We start from the raw sequence: 15,249 nt of genomic DNA on the forward strand, positions 1-15,249 counted from the left end.
GAAGAAGACCGTTTGTCTTCAGATGTCTGCGCCAGTGTCAAAAAAAAACACACGGCGGGTTCAACCTAGAATTTTCAAAGTCAGGAATTTTGCATAAATACTTTTTGCATCAGTGCAGTTTGTTTCTAATTTGAATTTTCCTTGGCACCCCAACTACAAATAAATGCTTCGAAATGCAAAATGTGTCTTTTGACCCCAATCCCCACAGACAAAGTGTGAACTAAAAAAAAAAACCATAAAGAAAAGCCAACATTGCATGCATTGCACACATTTTTTTTTTTACCCTTTCTGGCTTTAAAAAATTGAATATATTGTGATATGCTCACTTCACCAACTTATTTTGAATAAATGTCCTAATTCATCATCAGAAAACAATTTCACATTTCATCATGAGAAAATTTACAAATTACTGTCAAAATTGAACAAATCCCAACACTTAAGACCTTCAGAAGGGATCGTTGCGCTCAAGTGGAATGATGACAAGTGGATGACTCTCCTTAGCAACACAGTGGGAATTACAACAATGGTCAAGTGCTGGGACAAGGATGATGAAGCCAAGGGTGATGTGCTGTGTCCAGCTCTGATTACAATTTGAGCACATGGGTGCCATTGATTTTCCAATTCAACCTCTAAAATAGTTCCAGCTCCAGGTTCCTCAGTTTCCCGAATGCCAAGAAAACAACGGAAGTTGAATGACCTTCTTCTCTCTCACTAGCTCCACTGAAGAGAAGACAATCACTCGTCCACTGCAGAATATCTGTTATGACAAGGAACAGTCCAAAATGTGATGTCAGAGGTCGCTGTGTCTGTTCTGTGCTCTGTCTGAAGGCAAGCAATCCATGCTTTGCAGTTGACCACAAGTTGTTGTTTGAACACACTGTTCACAGTGTTGATGTTTTATGATTTGTTTTTGTCTTTTTATTGTTTGCGGACAACTGAGCCTTCTTGATGTGAAATTCTCTTTTAAATTTGCTAAGGAATATTCCCCCCAAAATGTATAGCCATCACACATTTTGTCACAGTTTGGCCTGTTATGCTCTCTGGACAGCTAAATAAAATTGCATTTTTTTGAATGATGTTTTTTTTTTTTGTCAGTTGTTTGCGTCCCTAACAACCAGAAAATGCAAGGAACTTTTTTCCATTAGATTTCTCCTTCTCTTTGAATTGAACTTACATAACTTTTTAAAATGACTTTCATCCCAAAAATCTAAAAACAATATGACTTAAAAACAATCCATAAATAGCCTTTTTTTCCAACCGATTCAAACTTCAAACCATGCTTTCTCACTTTACATAGTTCCTCCTTAAATGTAATTTGACACCTTTCTCCACACAACGCTAACTTAAAAAAAAAAAAGAATACCAATAATAGGCTTGGCCACGTGTTTCACATCATTTTAATATTGCTGTGTTATGTATTGAAATTTTCTTATCATCGATCAATCGATGGCAACTTTTACAACTTGCATTCATTGTTTGAATTAAAATACAAAACAAAAAGTCACATCGAAGCGGCGCTTTAAAAACACTGGCCAATCAACGACGAGTACACGTGCAAGGCGGGTGCTTGTTCGAGAACAGGCGTGGCGCTCCTCCAATGAAACGCCAGGCGCGTCAGTATGGTCCAATCGGGAGCCGAGTTGAGCTTCTGTCTCCAACAGAGTGGTTTTCAAGCGGCTCCCACAGAAAAAGCGGAGACGGGCAGACATCATTTCTCTCTCGGCGTCATTGGACTAGTATCCACGACGACGACGACGAAAAGCCCAAAAAACAGGAACTAAACAATCAAATCAACTCAATTTACTCTCAAAGTAGACATGGCCGACACAGATGTTGACACTACCGCAACTGCAGAGGTTACAGCCAAGGTGTGTTTCATTCATTTTATACTCACTCCGACTTGTCGGGTTTAATGCTTAAGAAGTTGTAAAAGTTACGAATGATGGCTAAGGGTCAGTCGTAATATGCAATTTAGCGGGTAAAATGGCGTTTTTTTGCTAATGTATTACAAATGACAATTAAAATTTAAATTCGACGCCTCCGTCAAGCAGGGGTCGTTCTTCGATATTTTAAAGCCTTGTATGTCATTTTTAGTTGAGAATCAGGTGCTTAATGGCGTGTAAGGTGCTTTTTTGGGCGTCGAACATAGACAAAAGCTAGGAGGAGAAAGCAGCCGGTGCTTTTTGCTGTGGGCGGGAAAATCTCGAGAAGCCCTCTCACGTCTCACGCGCGTGCGCCGAGGGAACAAGGCAAAAAAACTCCATTCATTTGACAAATGAAGCAATTAAAAACGTCATCAATCTAAAATAAAAAACCACGACTATGGCCATGCCGGTACCTCAGAGTAGAAAGAAAAATTGCGACAATTTCATCGTCTTTTTCTTTTTTTAGGAGCTGAAAGAAAAGAAAGAAGTTGAAGTAGAGGAGGAGGACAAGAAGAAAACAGACAACGGGGACGCACCTGCTAATGGCACTGTGAGTTTGCTGGCAGCTTTCGTGTGTCGAGCGAGAAAGGCGGGGGGGTGCTTTTGTCTTATGGTGAGAAGCCCCCTCGTCGTGCAGGTGTCGCCATTCTGCCTGGGCCTCGTGCTCTTTGTGTGCCTTGTGGAAGATAGCGCAGATGTTGTTGGCAAGCGAGCTGTCTCCATTGGGGGTGTCTTCCCAGAGAGCGGGTAGTGGTGGTTAATCCTCTGGAGAGCATAAAGCACCCACCCCCCCATGCGCCCTTCTCTCGTCCTTAGTGTGTCCGTGGAGGATTGTTCCAACTGCCAGGACTATAAATGTGACATTTTGCTCCTTCAGAATGGTGCAAACCACAGTGACAAAGTTGAAGATGCGACAGAGGAAGAGGAGCACAAGAATGGGGATGGTACTTCTTTTCCACTCCTTTATTCGTCTCATTTCATTGGATTGAGATTCCCGTTTGTCTTTGACACTAAGGCAAACTCTTTTTTTTTTTTTTTTTGCAGGGAAAGCAGAGGAAGAGGCGCCCCCTGCTGAGGAGACGGACGCACAGCCTGTGAAGCGTGCTGCCGATGACGAGGAGGTGGGTCATGTGTGCTGTCTTCATTTGGCACCATCTTTCGCCATTTTTAATTAAAATCAGTCATCCAATTGAAAAGACCTTGCCCAAGCCCCCAAAAGTCCGCATTAAAAAAAATATTTCACATTTTTACATGAGAGAACACTGATTATAATTTAAGTCAAAATCGGTTATTTGCAAACTTTTGCTTTGGATGACAGTCATGTCCAGTAACTGAATAAGCTTCAAAAAAGTTTGAATACATCAATCCCCCTAATGTGATATTGCTTAGTTGTCTCGCTGTTTTTTAATCATGAAGCAATATCAAATAAACAATCATCATAATTAATTAAACAAGAATTGGAAAATCGTCTTAGGACCCACTAAAATGCATAATGACATTTGATGTGATTAATTGATTCATTAAAAATGATAGTGACAGTCATCTTAGCAAACTCAAAAGATACAAACAATATCAATCTATCCAAACCTTTCTGACATCAGTGTTCAGTGCATTCAAACTTGTACAAACAAGGTTTCCCATTCTAAATTTCAATTAATTCTACAGCTTTATAGTTCATTGTCAATTTAAGAAAATTATTTTGTTTTAAACAATTCACTATAATTTAGTTCTCCTTCTCGCCCTCTAGGAGAAAGCGGACACCAAAAAACAGAAGACTGAGGAAAATGGAGATTCAAAAGAAGCAGAAGTAGATGCTTAAAAATGGCGGTTTTGTATGCAGCTGTCTTACTGGTCCACATGGTGTTGTAGAGCTTGTGCTTTTTCTAAGGTTTTGGGGTTGTTGTTTTTTTTTTGTTCATTATTTTGCTCCCATGTTCTCACATTGCACTGGAGTGAAACATTGTGGCCCTCTTCTATTATTATTTTTTCTTTTTTCTTTTTTTTTTACAAGATGTTATTTATTGGTCTATAAAATGAGCTTTTTGTGTGTATGTGTGTGTGTTGGAAACAGGGCCATGCCAAGAGATGAGTTAATTTCCATTTCCTTGCTTCTGTTTGTAAGCACAACCGCTATCAAGTCAGCTCGGACCAGCCAATTGCTCAAACGTTCAGGCAGCTGCTCACGTTCACTTCAAGGACCAAAGATAAGTTTTAAGCAGGGGCTAATAATAAAGAACGTTATTAATTGTTGCGTAACCTTTTGTTGGTGTTTAAGCTGCTAGTTAATCCTCAGCTGCCCTGTTAGCATAACAGATGGTGCTCATGAAATAAAGGGCCTCCACACCACCACCGTTTTGGTAGAGGTGAGCTTTCTGTTGTTTTGCTGACGTTAATTAACCCCTCTTAAATCTTAATGCTTTGGTCTTGTTCGTTCTGTATGCATTCCACGCAGGTTTGTACCATTTACACGTTTGATTTTTTTTTTTTTCTTTTGTTGTCATTTTCTTACGGAGTTTACATTTATGGCTGGGTAACCTGCTTTTTTTTGTCCAAGACTGCCTCTCTTTAACAACCAGCCGTGACATATGGTTACTTCAGCCACTGCTTTGTATATTCTCAAACAAATAAAATGTCTTTTTACTTAAATTTCTCATGTGTCCGTATGATGAAATGAAAGTTCATTTAAATGACGTCATTTGACCTACCTGCTGAAAATGTATCCAAGGATAAATGCTTTTGCTGTGTTGCAATCTTGTTCACTAAATCTCATTTAACTGATGAGTGAACTAAATAATATATTGCGATTAAGGCGTAGGGAAAGATTTTATACATAATTCTAATAGCGTTGGCAAAGAGCGACTTTCCCTCTGGTTCCCCCGTGTGGCATAAATGAGAAGTTCACGCTCTCCTGTACTTTAAAATCAAAATGGAAGACAAAACAATTGACACAGGAGTCCAAAAGAAATCATCCATTTTAATTTGAAATTTCTTTTCAAACATACTGAACAAAATGAGCTATTGCAACAATTGTTTTTTTTTAAAGAAAGCTGCTTGTGTCATGTATTTCAAATAGTGACATTCTGCTGGGGCAGCAGGAACCGAGAGTCGTTTCTAGTTTAAGTAGAATATTTGCCTGTGTTTGAAGACAAAAATAGTTTCCTAATGGAATGAATGTGATATTTACTGCTGGCTATAATGCACCCAAGAGTCTTTGACGCTCAGTGTTGTCCACCTTCAGGTGAGGGGGGGATCTTCTCAATGTTGATGTTCACACCCCCGTTTCAACTTCTCCTCTTCCTGATAATAACAAGAATGATTGCCATTATTGTACTGGCCAGCCAGGAGGGTCACAGCATATGACCAGTGTATGTAGCACCGTGCTTTTAAAAAGTGACAAAATCCTGGTCGGTGGAAGGATCCCAGGCACACATTCAAGTGTTTGTGTGTTGCCATGCTAATGCTAACTCAATCACATGGCAGCTCATGCAAGACAACCCATAAAATGTGTGAAGTCAGAAATAAGGGACAACCAGCTCACCGATGACCCTAATGAGGACAATGGCTATTGGATGCATGAAAGGGATAAATGCAGGATTTGGATCAAGCTACTATGTCGTTCAAATCCAACTGGAATCAACACATACATTTTGTCACGTTGCTGGAAAAGAAAAAACATGTTGTCCATACATGAACCAACATTCTCAGACAGGGTGTGACAAATATGGCCTGTCACCGCAAGTAGCCCAATTAGTTTCTTAAGCCAACCACAGAGAACTACAATGAGACTTATATTTGTCACATTTATATATTATTTGTATTCCATTAGCATGTTTGTTTTAATATGGCTCTTAAATATGAGTTTGTCCATCCCATTTTTGATTATGGGTCATATTACGAGCTTGATAGTATGCTAGCTAGCCTAGCTTTGCTTGGATCTACGTTCAGTTGTCTGTAGATTCCCCACCCCGACTATGAAGCAATGATTTTTTTGTCCAAAGCAGATATACAAAATGCAAACATGAATGCAAACGCATGATGCATGGGCACACACACTGTATGAACACAATGTTTGTCTAACTGTGTCATTGGATGCAATAAAAAAAAAAAATGTCTGCTTGTGCTGTACAGCGCGCGGCAGGATGCGTCTTATCCGGACGAAGCTAAATTTGGGCCAGCAGTGGCCTCGTCTCGCTTTCGGTGGGCTCACCCTCCGCGGCGGGCAGCTGGTACACGACGAAGAGGGATGAATATGCGCATCCCACAAAAGACATCAGGCTGGCGAAGTACATCACCCCCTGGGCGCCGCCCACTAGCGATGTCAGAGGTCCCATCGCCACCGAAACCAGGATCTGCGCCAGGAAGTACTGGCAGCTGAGCAGGGAGATGTCCACCCCCATTCCACGTCGGGTGCCCTCCTCGGATGAGCCGCAGAACTGAAAGGTAGAGGCGCAGAGACACTGTTGTTGTTTTTTCTGAGAAGACGGAAGCAACTGGAGCTTCCATTTTGACCACCAATATGTATGAACATATCATAGGGCAATTTGGAGTCTTCAGTGAACCTAACATGTTTGTTTTGTTTTTTTTTTAAACGTGAGATGAATCCACAGATGATCACGCGTGCATTGCCGGGACTGACCTGAGGGCTTTGGTAATATTCACACAGCAGTGAGTAAGGCAACGTGCATAGTGAGGAGAAGAGAACCCCGTAGGTGACGCAAAGGGACAGCACCACGTAGAGGTTGGTGGACAACGTGGCCAGACCCGTGCCCAGGCCGAACGCCAGATAGGCGAAAAAGTAGAGCGTGCGCAGAGAGAAGCGCTCCTCAAGTTTCTCTAATATGGCTGGAAATATACGATGAAGATTTAGGATAAGTCAGAATGTGAAGAGGTAGGACGGTGAGAAGATTTACCTGAGTAGAAAGCAGCACTGAATGCATAGATGCACATGCCCCAACAGCCCATGCTGACCCCAGCGTTATAGCGCTGGTAGGCCTCGGAGTCATGGGGCGCTTTGGGGTCTCCTTCAAATACGACCTCGCCCATGAAGTCTGTGTAGAAGAGCAGCATGCCTTCAAAGGAAAGCCAGCCTGGAAGAACACAGCATGACACGGACCATAAGGGGAACTTCTGGGCTGGGATGTTGCAGTGGGCCAGAGAGAAATGCCTGCTTGCGCAATAATATTCTACTTTCTAAAAATAAGTCCCTATAATAATGACAGAGTGATTAAATAGAATGTAAAATACAGTTTTTGACATTTTTTGATTCATTTGATTGTCCTGCTCCCTCTGTCATGCACACCTTGTCCACCTGAGGGCAGTATATATGCAGACAAAGTAAGATGCAATAAAAGAGGATGAAGAATATATGCCAGTGAGTAATGTAATATTATCTTTATAAATGTTGTGCCACTGTTTTACCCATTTGATTTACTTACCCAAAAAATGGTTAGTACATAGGCTCCGCAGAGAGGGAGGCATCCGATAGATGGCTATACAAAGGAGTTTCATTGACATTTGAGATTCTCCCATCACCGCATTCTCATTTAGATCACTCTCATAACGCACGCCGTTCAGCAAAATGTTCGCGACCTGCATGAGACACAACAAAAACAAAATTAAGTTTGAGAAAATATATTAATGAACCATCAGCACCAGTGAGATCTTGTCTGTTGCCCTAAACACTCTCAGAAGCACTGACCTACCCGTAAAACCAAAGTTTTAAGATTCATTTAATTCTTAAAAATCTATTTTCTTCATTTTCTAGAGTCTCTTTTGTTGGTCCCGTCTGATATTAACCGTTAATGCCTATAACTTGAATTTTAAGTCTTACCTGCTGGCTAAACGTCACAGTTGTCCTACGTCCATTCTCCATCCCGACTATCTGGGTCGCCATGGGCTCCTCCATGAGTGCCAGACTCTGAGGTCTTTTCAGGATTCCGGCGGCGGAGCCCCGACGTGTTTCCAGACCGGGTCGCGTCCCCGATGTGACCTGAGATGCTTTGGGTTGTGGGGCGATTTCTGTGTCTTGGTGACACTCCCTATCGGGTTGCCTCTCGAGCTGGGTGGACCCTTCTGGGGTAGGAGTGTCACCCGGAGGGATGGGTCCAGAGTTGGAAGCCAGGAGGCCCTGTGGTGTCTGTTGCCCCGTATAGCAGTCTATGAGAACACTGTCTATGTAGGAAGTCCCCAGTGACGAGGCAAATTCATTGATGCCGGTCAGCGAGTTATCCCGACTTATAAAGCTGCCGTATTTTGGCGTAAGGGGGCTCATGGGCGATATGGGGCTAGTGAGTCCGGCGCAGAGGCGGGCGTTGGCACTGCAGGAATACGCCAAAGAGTCGGGGTGGCTTGACTTTGACAAGTGATAGCCGTAGTGACCTTCCTCATCCTCGTCGTCCGCTGCCAGCGCAGATCCCGGTGGGGCGGGCGGCGACGGAGGAAGTACAACGTTGGGACTCTTTAGATTGCTTTTATTCGAGGGTTGACTCTTGGGCAGAGGTCGCTCCGGGATACTTGTAAGAGTCATGGCTGTGGCGATCACCAGGGTGATGCTGGTGAACATATAGATGACCCGCAGTTGACCACCCATTGACTTTCCGAAGTTTGTTTGGTCCCAGTTGATGCCGCCTACGACGTACCCGAAGCCACCCCCGAGTCCTGTGACAAATGATGGTGAAGTTGTTAAAAATCTTTTTGTATGGACCCACTAGCTATCAATCAGTATAAATCAACCCAAAGCCCACCTGCCAGTAGAGCATGGATGTTCAAACCCCGATCTTGATCCTCCGGGCTACACACGTCCATCATGTAGGCGTGACTCGGGTTGTCCGCCGAATCTGCGCTGAAGTCCATCAGGACCACACCACACACGGTTAGGATTATACCCCATTTGTGATTGGATGCCGTGTCCGCCAGCGCTCCTCCAATGTCTCGTCCATTCAGGACCAGAGTCAGGCCTAACAACGCTCCTGGAGGTAAGTACGAAAACCACTTTGTAGTTTTTTTGGAGATGTGAAAAGTCATCAAATTTGTACTCGTATGCATCAGGAAGTTCTAATAATAGACCATTTCGCTGTATTTTTCATGGATGACATTTTCCTTAATCCACACCAGGGATTAAAAAAAAGCAACAAACCGCCTACTCTCACTATCTCTTTCAAGTCCCTACTCAACAGCGCGAGGCTAAATCACAGAGACACGGCGTGCGTCTTACCTATTGCCAAAGCTAAAATAAACGGCCTCCTGCGTCCAAATCGGGATGTGCAACGGTCACTCCAAGCTCCAATGAGAGGTTGAACCAAGAATCCTTGAAGATAAACACAGACAGGCTAATAAATGTGCCAATGTGAGTGTGAGTGTTCCGGTCTCGACTTACCAAGTATGGGGCTAATGAACCACACCAAGCTATAGAACTGATCAGGCAGGCCCATCTGCAAAAGTACGGGTGTCACGTAAGCCGTCTCCATGGCGTAACTGAATTCGATCCCAAAAAGGATGCAGCCGTTGAAGAGCAGCTCCTGGAAAGCGCGTCTTGGGGGTAGCTCGCTGAGGTCTAGCCTGTCCAAGGGACACGGCGTGTTTGGCGGCGGAGGCGGAGAAGGTCGGATCAGCTTCTGGCGCTTGGGCTGCCGCTGGAAGTTGTTGGCGCGGTGACTGAGGAGTCGGGTGGAGGACGTCGGGAAACTGGCCGTCTTGGGTAGCGAGTTCCTCCAGAGTCCCTCCTGAACTGAGGGTAGTCTCCCCATGCCGGGACTGGCCAGGAGGGGGTCGCTTGGGGTGCCCATCCCCGGAGATGACATATCTCTCTCAAGGCAGCTTAGTCTAGGGCAAAAGACATAAACCAACTTTTTCTTCACAACAGAATGTGAATATTTTTCCACCTTAAGTTTATAGTCAACATTTGACTGATCAATTATTAGTATTAGTGGCAGAAATAGAGGCGTGGGTCAGCTTCAGAAGTCATAAGGGGGCGGGGGGTACTAGAAGTCATTGCTCATGGTCAAAAGGGGGCGGAGGAAGGGGGCGATAGACCACTGCAGACACCACTGCGCATGTAGCTTCTGCGCATTGCCCATGTGTTCGCTCAGTGAGTATGCGGCATTGTGAAGCGTGTTTCCTTTTCAATATTTCATGCAGGAAGCTGGATTTAATGGCGCAACGCACAATGCAATGACAGCTTCAAATTTATCGTTCAAATTGAAACCAATACATCGATGTATAGTTCCATCATCGAGAGCACGTTAAAAGACAAGAGGCGCCAATGAAAAATGGATAATTACCTTGTCGGGCTGCCTCGTCATTTATAATCGCGCAATGCGTACACGACGACAATGGTGGTTTATAAAAACAGGCGGCAAATTTATTACGGGAGCCATGACAGGTGCTCTTTAGGTTCCTTTGATGCAATCCATCCGAGGTCTCGGTTTTCTACCCCCCCAAGCCCCTTTTCGCCCTCCCAAAGCCTCTTCCTGCCGGTCTCTCCCGTGACGTCACGCCCCTCCTGCAGCATCAGCACCACCGAATGTCGTACGCATTCCTCCATAGAAATTGTTGAAGCAAAATATACTTAAACAAAATCATAAGCTATTAGAAAAGATGTAATTTTGAAAACGTGTTTGAAAAGAAATACAATCTACTGTGAGAAACCAAATAACGATATGCAATAATAATAATAATAATAATAATAATAATAATAATAATAATATATGTATCCTGTCTTATGTAACATAGGTCATGATAAAACCCCCATTATTTAAAAATAAATAAACAAAATAATAATGTAGGGAAACCATTAGAAAGAATAAACAACAGTTTTTATTGAAAAGAATAATGCATTAAAATTGTAATAATAAAATATGTAAATTATCTGTATTTTCAAATATGTAAAACGTGTCTTTAATACCAATATACATCGTTATTGTAAAAAAAAAGTGAGTGACTTTTTGCCATTTTCCTAAATATTGTATTGTAGTTAATGTAAAAACAAGTCGTAGTAAAGGTATTGAAACTATGCAAATAAGGCGTGGAAGAGTGCACACTTTTAGGTCATAAACCAGCTCACCTTTGCTCAACTTCCAAACTCATATTTTCTTCAAATTAAGAATATCCCGCCCCTTTTTGTAATCTTTGCATTCCAATTGGCTATTACGTTCTAGCGAGCCTAATGTGATTGGACAGCACAACTCGATGGGCATACCAGGAAGTGGTTGTTTTGCAACAGTTCCGTGACATAAATTTACTATTACATGTTCCCTCTGCATTGAGCATTTTTTTAAAAACATGGATAAAATCGACCTTAATCGCATTGGGAAGAACCTGTTGAAGAGCGCGGACACTGGAGAGGTAATACACCAAAATAATGGAGAAGATACTATATCGAGTAAATTCTGCAGGTTGTATTACAATGACTGAGTTTCCGTTTAAATCTATTGGAACCATGTTGCCAATCCCTCGGGGGGCTTTCAGTCTTGTTTAAAGACCTTCGGCCATTATATTCCATTATGCGATCCATGATGCTATTATACCCCATAGTGAGGCTAATCAATGTCAAGTGTCTCTGGGGACACTTGTTATCCTCATGATGTGGCAAATGTCACTCACTCACCTTGTGTACTGATTGTAGATGTTCATATACTTTTGGAATAAAATACTCGGTTCGAAGTAGAAATACTGATTTAACTCCTTTAAGTTGAATTGAGATCATACAAGTTTAGAGACTAGACACAAACAAATACATGTTCAGGATGAAAAACTTCTACACACAAATTTCTAACCCACTTTTGTTAACTTGCAATTGTGAAGTATGTCCTGTTCGTAACAAAACAGCATCCATAACATACAAGCATGTTTTTTTTTTCCTTTTTTTCCACAGAATGTGGAGCTGCAGTCTCTGTGGCAGGACCGGTCGGCGGTTTTGTTCTTCCTGCGACGCTTCGGTTGCCAGGTGTGCCGTTGGACGGCGGCCGAGATCAGTAAGCTGGAGCCTGACCTGAGCGCCAATGGCGTGGCGCTGGTGGGCATCGGGCCTGAGGAGTTGGGCCTCGAGGAGTTCAAACAGTTGGGGCTCTTTAAAGGATGTAAGCGGCATTCATTTGACACACTTGTGGCTCAGTCAAGAGACTTTACAACTACTTAGATACATGTATTCTTTATCTTTTGTGAAAAATTATAAATATGACTGCAGCTTTCTGAATAAGTTCTGAAACTTTTTGTTTGTTTTACACTGCCCCCAATGTGACTGCAATCACATGAATAATCAAAACGTGTCTTTTCTTTTTAGCAATCTACATTGATGAGCAAAAGAAATGCTACAAGGACTTGGGCTTCAAAAGGCGAGTCAATCCTCTGTTATGTGATTCTTTCTCATACCACTAGAGGGAGTCCATGTACACTTCCATGTTCCTAACCGTGCCAGTAGAGCAAAATAAAAATCAGAAATATGTCACTAGAATCACCATTCTGCCTTTACAAAGATAATCACACTCCACTTGTATTGACTTGCTAGGTACACAGCTTTGAGCGTGGTTCCCGCCGCGCTGGGGAAGAAAGTACGAGAAGCGGCTTCAAAGGTAGCTGCGTTTACTTGCACGCTGTTGCGATTCTCCTGCCCGTTGTTAGAACGTACAGTAAAGTGACACTTGTGTCTTATTGTTGCTGCTTTACGCAGGCCAGCGCTGGCGGCATCCAGGGCAACTTCGCCGGTGACCTGCTCCAGAGTGGAGGCATGCTCATCGTAGCCAAAGGTACACTTCAATAAGTTTTCTAATTCTAATTGAAAAAGAAAAACAAGTTTTTCTATCGGTAAGAATATGAAGTGAGAGGTGTTTTTTTTGAGGCGAGGAATCCAACTCCCATTTTTTTGTGAAAAATGCTTCTAGTAGGTTTGATATTTGATATTCGAGTTTGAAGTATAAAAGGGAGGAAACACTAAAAATAACTACAAAAAGGGAGCAGCGAACTGTCAGCATAGCTGTAGCATTTAAAAATGTACAGTATTTTGAAATCTCTCCACAAGAGGGCAGTGCTGCTCCATATGAGGGGAGACAGACGGACAAAAGTCCTTTTTTTGTTTTGGTGCTTGGCTATGCGGGAAGAAAAGTGCTAATAATATGGACCAACCAATTATCGTTTCTTATAATTTTTTCATATTAATTCATATTCATTTTGGATCTATTTTTGTTCTCTTTGGCTTTTTGTGATTTATTGTGATTTAAAACAAGATCAATCAATGTGATGAAGCAGTAATATATGCAATTATGGTCACAAATGAAAAACACACAATGGAATGAAGCCAAAATCAGTGAACAGTAAAGTAACCAAAGCATAGTCTATTCACCAAAATCATCTATATCTTTTCTGATTGGCAAGGTGGAGAGAAGATCTTACTGCACTTTGTCCAAGACTCCCCAGGAGACTATGTACCTTTGGAGGACATAGCAAAAGCGTTGTCCATTTCATCCCACGCAAAAGAGGGTCAAAGGCCGGTGGTAAGACACACTGCAGTTATTCTAGAAAAAAAAATGTCATTGTCATTCCCGATTACCTTCCCAGTGAAGGGTTAAACGGAACTGGAGGACAAACATGTGTTTACAAACCACAAGTTTGTCCTTGTTGGTTTTACGTCAGCATCATTGCGCGGATCCAATCGGCTTCTCCACGGACAATACCGTGGTCATTATTTAGCCGTCACAGTCCACCACTCTGCAGCTGTACTTTACTTCATTGGATTAGGAACCATGATAATTGCGATAGAGAGATAGTCATATTATTTGCAAAATCTTTTTTTCTTTTGCACCCATGGGTCCTCAAAGTTTGAGGAAGGATATTGAGATGGTTAGGGATGTCCTAATGTCACACTGGAGCCAAGCAATGGCCAGATATTTTAAGTCTTTTTTTTGGAAACAAGAAAGGATTATTATTATTGGTGCTTTTTCTAATGCACACTAAAGTTTGAGACAAACTGTGATAGTCACTCCTGTGACCATCAGTTTTGTCAGGCTCCTTGTGACGTTCCATCGTCCATTCCAAGCACACCCGACCTCCCTGTGACCTGTCCGAAGGGCAACACGCGTCCTCCCTGAACACAAAAGACACCGTTGTTGCTCTGGTCGCTCCAAATGATTAAAAAGAAAAAGTGCTAGTCACATAGTCACAAGCTAGCGGAGGCGCTTATTTGGAAGGGGTCATATACAGTAAAGCCTTGTGAACGGATGATTCCTGAGAAATTTTGCTTTTTCAGACAAGTTCTTTTCCTTGCAGTGTAATGATGATGTTTGCACTCGATGAGGACGTCGCTTATCAAGTTTGATCCAAATCTCATCCAGTCAGGAGCAAAACATGACAGTCCAATGGAAAGAAACGATTATATCGGCAATTTGTTTCGAAAATCGTTTTAATAAAACCAAGACCATACTTTACAATGCCATCCTCTTCTTTTCAGTTTGTTTAAATAAATAAATAAATAAATATATACATACACGCACACGCTGACAACGCTTTTAGTGGATTTACGCTAAAAGTGCAGCTTTGCTTACCTATTGTGGTTTTTTTCACTATAGTGCTAGTCGTGGACTGGCATTCTTTTGAAAATTTGAAAGAAATATACATTGAATTCATGATGTTGGGACATTCACTTTAATGGCAATCGTTACAGATCAGCATCACATAAATAGCAGTCGTTGTCGAAATCAAATTGACAGCAGGAACATTCATAAAACAATTTTTTGACATTTTAAACCTGACAAAGCAACAATGCAATCTCATCAATAGATAAATAAATTCCTCTCACATATATATATATATATATATATATATATATTTTTTTATATATAGTTCTAGTATATACTGTATACTCTAGCAAAAAAGTACTTGGCTGGTAATGATAACACCGTTTCACCATATGGATGTCACCTGAAGTGTATGTAGTCCTATATAGAACATCAAACAAATAGTCCTGTATAGAACATCAAACAAATACAATAACATTTAATGTCTATCTAATACTTCGAATAGAATACGTAGAATAGAGCACATTCAGACTACACAGTCACAAGGCATCCTGAATGTATTTTTCATCTTTTTTTCTTTAAAGCTCTTTGTAGCACTGAAGCAAGACTAATCACCCCACTCTACACGCTCCCACCTCTCCTCCTATGCTTTGCTTTGATTCTCCTGCCATTACATGGTAATGAAGCTTGAAAATAACAGTCCCAGCCCCATTCGTCCAGGTTCTTATTGTCGGTCACAAGGCCTCGGCCACCTTTCATCTACGTTAATCAATGTGAGCTTCATCTGATTGCCGCTGCCTGAGCAGTCCACCGGTCAC

The 15,249-nt window shown here is 42.0% G+C and overlaps 3 protein-coding genes across 3 annotated transcripts; 2 read left to right on the top strand and 1 right to left on the bottom strand.

Annotated features, from left to right (window-relative positions):
* Nucleotides 1-1,672: 1,672 nt before the first annotated feature.
* Nucleotides 1,673-4,571, top strand: LOC147049428 (uncharacterized). The gene is made up of 5 exons (XM_085925027.1): nucleotides 1,673-1,868; nucleotides 2,392-2,475; nucleotides 2,803-2,869; nucleotides 2,970-3,046; nucleotides 3,673-4,571. Exons 1-5 carry the CDS (start codon nucleotides 1,818-1,820, stop codon nucleotides 3,742-3,744), a joined length of 351 nt encoding a protein of 116 aa, XP_085781153.1. The 5' UTR covers nucleotides 1,673-1,817; the 3' UTR covers nucleotides 3,745-4,571.
* Nucleotides 4,572-6,085: 1,514 nt separating this feature from the next.
* slc45a1 (solute carrier family 45 member 1) lies at nucleotides 6,086-9,724 on the bottom strand. The gene is made up of 8 exons (XM_085924586.1): nucleotides 9,301-9,724; nucleotides 9,139-9,231; nucleotides 8,669-8,893; nucleotides 7,756-8,582; nucleotides 7,361-7,514; nucleotides 6,836-7,012; nucleotides 6,562-6,767; nucleotides 6,086-6,358 (listed from the first exon to the last, which is right to left on the bottom strand). The coding sequence occupies exons 1-8, from the start codon at nucleotides 9,722-9,724 to the stop codon at nucleotides 6,086-6,088; spliced, it is 2,379 nt and encodes a 792-aa protein (XP_085780712.1).
* A 1,384-nt stretch (nucleotides 9,725-11,108) lies between these two features.
* Nucleotides 11,109-14,344, top strand: prxl2b (peroxiredoxin like 2B). The gene is made up of 7 exons (XM_085924413.1): nucleotides 11,109-11,267; nucleotides 11,797-12,001; nucleotides 12,205-12,256; nucleotides 12,430-12,493; nucleotides 12,592-12,667; nucleotides 13,293-13,411; nucleotides 14,184-14,344. Exons 1-7 carry the CDS (start codon nucleotides 11,205-11,207, stop codon nucleotides 14,208-14,210), a joined length of 606 nt encoding a protein of 201 aa, XP_085780539.1. The 5' UTR covers nucleotides 11,109-11,204; the 3' UTR covers nucleotides 14,211-14,344.
* The last annotated feature ends 905 nt before the right edge of the window (nucleotides 14,345-15,249 follow it).

Source organism: Syngnathus leptorhynchus, chromosome 11 (genome assembly GCF_054491065.1).
Source record: "Syngnathus leptorhynchus isolate UIUO chromosome 11, UIUO_Slep, whole genome shotgun sequence".
Classification (NCBI taxonomy): domain Eukaryota; kingdom Metazoa; phylum Chordata; class Actinopteri; order Syngnathiformes; family Syngnathidae; genus Syngnathus; species Syngnathus leptorhynchus.

Bases quoted from the DNA above. Each gene is read 5' to 3' on its own strand.
- LOC147049428 (XM_085925027.1), top strand. From the start codon at position 1,818: ATGGCCGACACAGATGTTGACACTACCGCAACTGCAGAGGTTACAGCC. The intron at 2,476-2,802 runs GTGAGTTTGCTG...TTGCTCCTTCAG, and splicing joins ACGCACCTGCTAATGGCACT to AATGGTGCAAACCACAGTGA. The intron at 2,870-2,969 runs GTACTTCTTTTC...TTTTTTTTGCAG, and splicing joins GGAGCACAAGAATGGGGATG to GGAAAGCAGAGGAAGAGGCG.
- slc45a1 (XM_085924586.1), bottom strand. From the start codon at position 9,724: ATGTCATCTCCGGGGATGGGCACCCCAAGCGACCCCCTCCTGGCCAGT. The intron at 9,232-9,300 runs GTAAGTCGAGAC...TTTATCTTCAAG, and splicing joins GTTCATTAGCCCCATACTTG to GATTCTTGGTTCAACCTCTC. The intron at 8,894-9,138 runs GTAAGACGCACG...ACTTACCTCCAG, and splicing joins TATTTTAGCTTTGGCAATAG to GAGCGTTGTTAGGCCTGACT.
- prxl2b (XM_085924413.1), top strand. From the start codon at position 11,205: ATGGATAAAATCGACCTTAATCGCATTGGGAAGAACCTGTTGAAGAGC. The intron at 11,268-11,796 runs GTAATACACCAA...TTTTTTCCACAG, and splicing joins AGAGCGCGGACACTGGAGAG to AATGTGGAGCTGCAGTCTCT. The intron at 13,412-14,183 runs GTAAGACACACT...TTTTCCTTGCAG, and splicing joins AAGAGGGTCAAAGGCCGGTG to TGTAATGATGATGTTTGCAC.